The 8,571-nt window shown below is 53.5% G+C and overlaps 1 protein-coding gene across 2 annotated transcripts in view; it reads right to left on the reverse strand.

Annotated features, from left to right (window-relative positions):
- Positions 1–7,954, reverse strand: part of CD3E (CD3e molecule) — a 10,761-nt gene extending 2,807 nt beyond the window's left edge. For both annotated transcript variants that reach the window (XM_023745625.1, XM_014446681.2), the window contains exons 1-7: positions 7,914–7,954; positions 7,698–7,805; positions 5,657–5,677; positions 4,672–4,686; positions 2,189–2,212; positions 1,268–1,486; positions 47–214 (exon numbers count right to left, since the gene is read on the reverse strand). In XM_023745625.1, coding sequence (XP_023601393.1) covers positions 47–214; positions 1,268–1,486; positions 2,189–2,212; positions 4,672–4,686; positions 5,657–5,677; positions 7,698–7,746 — 496 coding nt within the window. In that variant the 5' untranslated portion in view covers positions 7,747–7,805; positions 7,914–7,954. The remainder of the gene's footprint in view (positions 1–46; positions 215–1,267; positions 1,487–2,188; positions 2,213–4,671; positions 4,687–5,656; positions 5,678–7,697; positions 7,806–7,913) is intronic.
- Between the last annotated feature and the right edge of the window lie 617 nt (positions 7,955–8,571).

Here is an 8,571-nt window from a genome sequence, read left to right on the forward strand (position 1 = left end):
GGGATGCCCCCTCTGCGGCCTCTCCTCCCCCCAACCGCGCTCTTACCACCGGGCCTGCCGCCGGCACCTACGCCTCTGGTCATAGGCTTGGCCTTGGCCTTCCTGTTCTTGCTCCAGTAATACACCAGCAGCAGCAAGCCGAGGGTGACGCAGATGTCGGCCACGATGATCCCAGCCACGGCCATCACGTCCACCTCCATGCAGTTCTCACACACTTCGGGCGGGCGCGGGGAGGGGAGTCACCGAGAACGGAAGGCACAGGGCGCTGGAGACGGGGGAGGGACCGACGAAGCGGTCCTCCCTTCAAACCTCGCACGCTGGCCACCGCCAGAGCCGAGCCTCGTTCAGCATGTTTAGAACCACCACGAAGTGTGGCCGTTACGGGAGAAGCTCTGGCGTCAGGCAGTCTGGCTCAAGTCCCAGCTCCATTGCTCACTGGCTGTGAGAACGGTGAATGTGCTTTCAACCCCAAAGACTGTTCCCTCGTCTATATGGGAATAACATGATACTTCACTCATACGGTTGTTGGGAGGACGACATGAGAAAAAAAGTCCGCCCTGGCCGGTGTGGCTCAGTGGATAGAGCATCTGCCTGTGGACCAAAAGGTCCTGGGTTCCATTCTGGTCAAGGGCAGGTACCTCGGTTGCAGGCTCCTCCCCGGCCCGGGCCCTGGTCGGGCACATGCAGGAGGCAACCAATCGATGTGTTTCTCTCACTTCGAGTTTCTCTCTGTCTCCCCCTCCCTCTTCCACGCTCTCTAAGAATCAATGGAAAGATATCCTCGGGTGAGGATTGACAACAACAAGTCCCAGGCAGGTCCACGGTCTAGTGCTTGAAACTTAAGCATCAGTAAATGTTAGCTGCTGTCGGTTTATTCCGAGGCCTTCGTGAATGCCATTTTATTGCAGCATCTTTGAGTCCCTTCTGCCCACCCTTGGGAAGGACGCACACCTGGATAAAGCTCAGGCAAGCTCACCCTGGGGTGCCATCACCTGGGAGTGCCGCGAGGCAATGCCCCCTCCCGTCTCCTAGAAGCTGTAGGTGGAGTGCTGACGGAGCTTACCTAGACAGCCCCCCTCCTCCATTGGTGTTTAATCGAAGTTGCAGAAAACGTGGGTGCCTGAGGCCCAGACAGTCCCAGTACTGAGTGTGGGAGAGGCATAGAGGGGCCGGGGCTGAGAGCTGGGCGAGGGGGGAACGGAGCAGCCCTTTGGCGATGGTCCTCCCTAAGGAGTCTAGGCCTGCTTGCGCTGGAGACCTGCATTACCTCTTGCTTTTAGGTAGAGATAGTTGCGATTGTTCGAGTTGCCTCTGTAGCAGGTGTAATGGCCACTGTGTTCCATTTCGGAGAAGTTGTCTAGTAGTAGGTGCTCCTCCTGTTGGTCGGTTAGTTGTACACCATTTCTTTCCCATTTTATTTGTTCAGAATCAGGGTCCTCAGGACATGTCACCTCCACCCTGGTTCCGGAGATGGAGACTTTAAATCCTGGGGGTGGAGAGAAGGGAGGGAAATGGGAAGAAGAAACCAGTAAGGTTTCAGGAAATGCAAAGTAGCAACCAAAGAGCCAACCAGATGCAGAAAGTCATCTGTCATTCGGGTCTTAGATTTTGTTGTCAAAAGGGAACTCTGCTGGCTGAAGGGCATGACAGCGGGGTTATGCAAAAGGGAGGCCAGTCATGGCCAGTGTGTTCAGTGGTTAGGGCGTCAGACCACACATGGAAGGGTCTAGGGTTGGATTTGCTCCCTGTCCCCGGTTGGGGAGTGTGCAGGAGGCACCCGATCAATGTGTCTCTCTCACATCGATGTTTCTCTTTCTCTCTCCCCGCATCCCTCCCTCCCTCCCCTCTTTCTTTTCTCTCTGAAAAGCAACGAAAAAAAAAATCCTTGGGTGAGGATTAACGAAACAACAACAAACACACCCCCCCCCCCCGCCCGCACCCCGCAAAACAGGGACTAGACAACTTTTTGAAAGTGACTTTAGGTGTGGACATGGGGACTTGGGAAGGAGAGAATGGAAGCAAAGAGAGACGATGGAAGTCCCTGCTTGCAGTGCTTCTGAAACAGGAGTTGGGAAGATACTGTGGGAAGGGCCTCCGTTCTCAGGAGTATCTCTCATTCGACTCCTTTCCTTCTGTCCACACTGACTCGCACCCTTGCCAGGCACACCTCAGCGAAGGGCTGACTTACTCTTTAGAGGAGGTGGAAAGTCACCTGGAAGTGAGAAGAGGAGAGAATGGTCAGGAAATACCCTGGTTTAAGTTTAAGTTGTAGGTAACGTTTTTCAAGTGAGACTGGACACTGTCCCCAGGGATTCCCACAGAGGCCCATCCTCAGGGTGCCCTGAGCCTTAAAGGGACATATGTAGTTAGTCCATGGGGAACTTTACAGATACAACTCACATCCATCAAATTGAGGATATACCAGTGTGTGCCCTTAAATTATGGGAAGCACTATATACATTTTAAGGGAATGGTTCTTCCAATAAAAAGTGGCTTTATTTTAAATGTTCCTGAATATTATCAACTCCCAATTATTTTGTTAGAGGGAGGACGACTGAAATCCCTATTGAGTTGGGGATCCAGCACATTCCCCAGAGCGGGCGACTTCCCCCCGGGCTGCGGGGCTGCGGGGCTGCGGGGCTCGTTTCTTCAAAGACTTGTGGCTGGGACCCTGGCCTGCACTAGGCTGTGCTTTAGCCTGGATAGGGCAACTGGAAGAGAGGAGAGGGGGTGGCGCAAAGGGACAGCCTGCTCAGCTGGTGAGGCTCAGTGGTTGAGCGTCGACCTATGAACCAGCGGGTCACGGTTCAATTCGTGGTCAGGGCACATGCCTGGGTTGCAGGCTAGATCCCCAGTAGGGGGCATGCAGGAGGCAACTGATTCATGATTCTCTCTCATCATTGATGTTTTTCTCTCTCTCCCTCCTTCTCTGACATCAATTAAAAATATATATATATAGAGAGAGAGATCAGCCCTCTCTCTGTTGAGGGTGTTTTGCTACAGGTGCTGCTGGGGCAGGGCACTGGGCCGAGTCTGAAGTCCTGTGTTCGAATTCCAGATCTGCCTTAGGCTGTGACCAAGGGCAAGTCGTTTTAACTTCTCTAAGCCTCAGTTTCTATCTGGAAAATGGAGCTATAAAACCTCTACCTCACCAGTTACCTGTGAGGACTAGGTGGGTTATGAAGGCGAGAATGGGTGGAACAGAGCAGATGCGTGAGAACAAGGTGAGCTCTCCCCTCCTTCCCTGGAAGGTTCTGCTCCGTGGAGAACAGAGCGGCTCTCTGCTGAGGCCCCAGGGAATGCCAACAAGCGTTCCCCACGGTTCTCCGCCTGCTGCCAATTGGGAGCGGAGCATAACGACAATAGGCAGCGGTGTTATTTTGACTTAGGAATAATTTTTCAGCGCTGCCATTTTTTAGAAATGCTAAATAAAAGAGAAATCATACATAAAATAATTTAAAAGGAAGTAGACATTTCACTGCTTGGTGTGTGGACAAGAAAGTGTAAAGAAAATGGTTCACAACTTTTATCGGCACAAATTTAGCAGCAGAGCCTAGACTTACACATGCTCACAACGGCCTAGATGTTCATGCTCAGGAGCAGGATCTGCTCACAAAGATTTGCTCGCACCCAGACACAGTGTTCATAGCGGTGGAGAACAGGGGCTTCAGGGTCAGCTAAGCCTGCGTTTACGCTAACCTCTGTGATTGGACTATTTACTTATTTTCTAACCTTGGTTTTCTGTAGAATGGGGATGTTAGATGAGGAAACGGGTAAAATATTTAGGGTAATATCCAGAACATCCAGGCTCAATAAGCTTCAATGCCCATTATCTAGGCTGCATGCTTCCCATATAATAACAGCTAAAATTCACCAACTGTCTTCCATAGCCCAGATAATATTCTACGAGAATTACTCCTCAACCCTCACAACAACCCTGCAAACCACGTTTCATTATTCTTTCCATTTTACACACGATGATGCTGGGGAACGGAGATGTTTCATAAATTATTAAAGAAACCCAGCAGGCCAGTCCTGCCAGGACTCAGATATGGCAGCTAACCTCAGAGTTAGACTCTCAGCTTGTCCTACGCAGTCCTCCCCTCTGCCTATAATACTCTTTTCCCCTAAAATACAAGCTCAATGTTTAAAACTCAGCTCAGGAATAACCCCACTGGGGAGCGCTCCCCAGCGACTCTCTGTAGAGTCGGCCACTCCTCTTTTTATATTTTACTTTACTCTGCATCTGCCCACCTCATAGCATACAACACACTATGCTACCACGCGTTTCTCTCTCACACAGGCCATTTGGTTCTTGAGGGGAGGGAATTAATGATGCGTTCATGTGTCTGATCACTCATTCACTCAAAGAATATGCATTGAGCACCTATTCTGTGCCCGGCCAGGTGACTCAGACACCGTCTCTGCCTGCAGTGAAGTCACGATTTACACAAACGCTTGTGGTGGCTCTGACCTCACCCACAGGCATCTTCTTCCCGGAGTGTATGCTCAGGGACACACGTGACAGCAACAAGCCCACACGCCCACTGCGAGAGGACCGCGCGTTTCCTCTAGCAGTTCTGGTCCTCAGTGTGTGTCATGGCGATTGTCCCCCACGACCATTTGGTTCCACATTTGAAAAGGGGTTGTAAAGAGCAAACATTCTCTTACCAATTTCTTTATTCTCTGAAAAAGAAAGCATGAGAAACCATTAGCAATACTTCTAGCGGCTGGAAGATCAGATCCTGCTCCCCTGGGAGAGGTCTCCAGATGCCCAGGGCCACATGTGAAAACGGGTTGGGGCCCTACGTCCTACATTAAACAACTGACGGTCATTTACACAAATGAATTCTGAGTGATCGTTTCACAATTCATATTCCGGATCATCACCTTGTACACCGTAAACGTACACCAGACTAGCTGTCACTCTGTCTGGAGAAAGCGGGAGAAGCAGACCCAGCCCGTGTGCTGAGGAGGTCTGCGCTGAACGTAAACCAAATCTGAACGAAATCAACTCTAAACGGCCATAGCCTGCGGAAGGGAGAGCCACCCTGGAACAGATCCGTGCGTCGGACACACCCCGTTTGTCAATAATGAACTTTAAAGCACGCTGCGTGGAAAAAAAGAGAAAGAAAAGAAAAGATCCCGAGGACACTGACACAGCAGGCCGCACGTGACCGCCTGGACACAGAGCCGCGCCGCGCAGTCTGGAGGAGCCGATTTACACCGGGACACTGACTCCACTGCTCCCACTGAGACCGGCAGCGCAGGCCAGGCCCACGCGTAGCATGTGCACACACGCGCGCGCACGCGCACACACGCGCACACATGCGCGCACACACGCAGAGTATTACATACCCTCCTCAGCACCTCACACCAACTAGGGATGCAAGCAGTTAGATGGTTGGCACTTTCGCTGATGTAATAGTCCTACTTGCTTCCTTCCCAATGGTCAGGACTCACTAGTTCCTACGGTCTCTGTGACCTCCCTCCCCCGGCCACAGCCAGGCCTTCTCCAGACTTCGGAAGGAAAAGCAAAGGACCAGGTGGCGGCAACCCCTGCTACGTGTGGGTGGAAGCCTGTGGGAGGCCCGCTCCCCTCACACACATGAAGAATGTGGGGGATTTCATAACAAGGAAAGAACGCGTATCTCACCTTCTTGCCCCCAAGCGCCAACTGGAAAAAAATAAGAAAACAGAGTTAGTCAGCGTGTGGTGCCTGCAGTTCCAGGCAGAGCGCCTGTCCTGTCTGACCCTTTCCGAACACCTGATCGTCCTGCCCACACCCTGCGGGTGAGTCACTCCTGTACCCCAACTCCTGGCCAATCCGGGGTGAAGCAGAGCAAGACAGCATCTCGCACTCAACCCGAAAACACAGCATTTGACAAACAGGAGTTAGACAAGGCCGGGCAGCTTTTTGGGTGAGGCAGAAACGGCAGCCACGCCTTCAGGGTGGAAACTGGTCTCTGACCCCGGGAGGCCCACGAGCTCTGGGGAGGGGCGGCGTTGGGCGTTCTCGTTCCTGCTCCTGCTGGCCGATGTCTCAGTGTTTCCATTGGTTGGTTTTGCATTTGGGAGATGGACATGTTTGAGGGTCTGGTTACTCACGGATGCAGCCTGGTCCCTCCCAGGCCCGGCCCTCGCTCTGCAGTAACTGGGATTCGGCACCCTGACCAGTTGCCCTGGGTTTGTTTGCCTGAATGTCTCTGTGTACCCGGCCCCTCTAACCCAAAGCCCCCACACTGGCTGAGACCACACCTCTGCCCTCTCCCACACCCACAGCAGGTGGGCACAGCCTCCTGGGGCCAAATGGCCAGGAGAGCCTGGGTCTTTGATAATCTCTCTCCCTCCTTCCCTCCCTCCCTCCCCCCTTCTCTCTCTCCCTCCCTCCCCCTCCCTCTCCTTTTCTCTGCAAAGCACCCTTTGCCCTACAGGCCTCTAAGGGAAACGCCCCGCTACTTCCTCAGGAGCCACTCCAGCCCCTGACACTCAGTACGTGTCCCTGGGACCAGGACCAGGACCAGGAGTGGACTGAGCCTGAGAGCCTTAGACACGCAGAATCGCAACCCCTATCCCAGCCCCAGCCCGAGCTGCAGCCGCACAAGGTCTGGGCCGTGTGTGCACATTCGAGACACTCAGGAAGGAGCAGGCCGTGCAGACCCCGCGGAGGTGGCTGAGGTGGGAGCCCCCCGGGGGCACTTCCCAGGGCCCTGAAACCAGGCTCCGGGAGCCATCGCCCCTCTGTGTGCTGCCACTAAGGACGCAGCCTGCAGCCAGAGGCAGCTCCCGGGTCAGCTCAGCACTCCCGTGTGGTTTTAAACAAGTTCTTTAACCTCTGTGAGGATCGGTTTCTTCATCTACAAAATAGGAGGCGATGTTTACCTTCCAAGATGGAGGTGAGGATAACCTGGTTAGTACATGTGAAGGTTTTTTTTTTTTACAGAGTATCTAGAACTCAGTAAATGGCAACCTTAAAGAAATGTATCTTATATGAGATACTGGAGGCCCGGTGCACGGATTTGTGCACAGGTGGGACCCCGTGGCCCAGCCAGCGGGGGGAGGGACTGCGGGAGGTTGGCTGTGGGAGCGCACTGACCACCAGGGGGCAGCTCCTGCATTAAGCGTCTGCCCCCTGGTGGTCAGTGCACATCAAAGCGACCAGTCAACCGGTTGTTTGGTCGGCCGGTTGTAACGGTCACTTAGACTTTTATATATAGAGATTGAAAACACTCTTGGTTACTCATCCATTATTCCGCTTTGCTTCACAAAGGACTACACCGTGGAAGCTCTTGAGTCACTGAGAAGAACCGAAAACTATGGGGTGTTTTTCTGTCTCGTGGGAAGCTGGCTACATCCTGCGCAGAGCTGGGGTTCAACCAGCCAGCACCCCCCCGCCAAGGAGCACCCTCGGCTCTGCTCATCGCCTTCAAATCAGCTCCCAGGGGCTGGGAGTCCAGGGACAGGAGGAGCTCCTTCTTGAAGGCAGAGCCCGCTTTCAGGAGAGATGATCACCCCATTCCTTTCCTTGGCTGCTCCCCGATGGGTCTGAGGACCCGGCCACGTTTCCCTGTCAGCCTCCAGCCCAGCTACCGTGGCACACACAGCTCCTTACACCTCCCAGTGCCTGCCGCCCCTGGCACCTCTGGGCGGCACCAGGGTAGGCGTGGGCCTTGCCCTTTTCGTTCAGTCCTACTCACCGGATAAGAGGCAGAGCCCCAGGATGTGCCAGAGCTTCCTCGACGGCATCTTCCTCCCCCTGGACGCTCACTGAACGGAGATGGCGCAGGCCCGCTGGCCTAGTGCTTCTGGAAGAGAAACCAAAGGCCTTTTGCGCAACCCCCGCTGAGGACGAGGCCCGGGGCGCTGCTCCCAGTGCTGGGCTGGGAAGGGGCCTTTGGAAGAGGGAGACGCACCATCACCCGAAGCAGGCACCAGGGCTGGGCGGGGAGGCGAGTTCTGAGCCGACACAGGAAGTTGGGGGGTGGGGAAGCCTTGGGCCTGCTGGGCTCAACGTCACTTGGAAACGGTTGGTGGAGGCAGAGGCAGCCACCTGTGTTGGTGGGGAGCTGGGCCTCATCTCTTTTCCCAGGACAAGCAAGAGGACTGGAAAAACTGAGGGTGCGGTGAACAGTACATGCCATTTAGCTGCTGGGGCTGGCACAGTGCACCCCCATATTGGAGACCCCTTCCCAAACACCCCTCCCCCAAACGAGTTGTGACAGGAAGAGAGGAGCTCTGTGTGGTGTGGGCTGGGAGCAGTGGGTGCTGTGATCTTACTGACAAAGCTGTTGGCTTAAAAACACATGTTGGCTTAAAACCATGAGAGGCCATTTTTCTGGCCTATAATATTTATAAAAATGCTTAAAAACATAAAATTCAACGTTGGAGAGGGTAAAGAGTGAGAGTGTCAAAATCTGCTGGTGTGTATAGACTAATACAGCCTTTCTTGATTGTTAACCATGCATGAATCACATGCTTATTCTACACCAGGCACCATGCTAAGGGCTTTACCAATATATCTCATTTAATCCTCAAAACAACCTGTAAGGTAGGTATTATTATCCCTACCTC

Source organism: Myotis lucifugus, unplaced genomic scaffold (genome assembly GCF_000147115.1).
Source record: "Myotis lucifugus unplaced genomic scaffold, Myoluc2.0 scaffold_561, whole genome shotgun sequence".
Classification (NCBI taxonomy): domain Eukaryota; kingdom Metazoa; phylum Chordata; class Mammalia; order Chiroptera; family Vespertilionidae; genus Myotis; species Myotis lucifugus.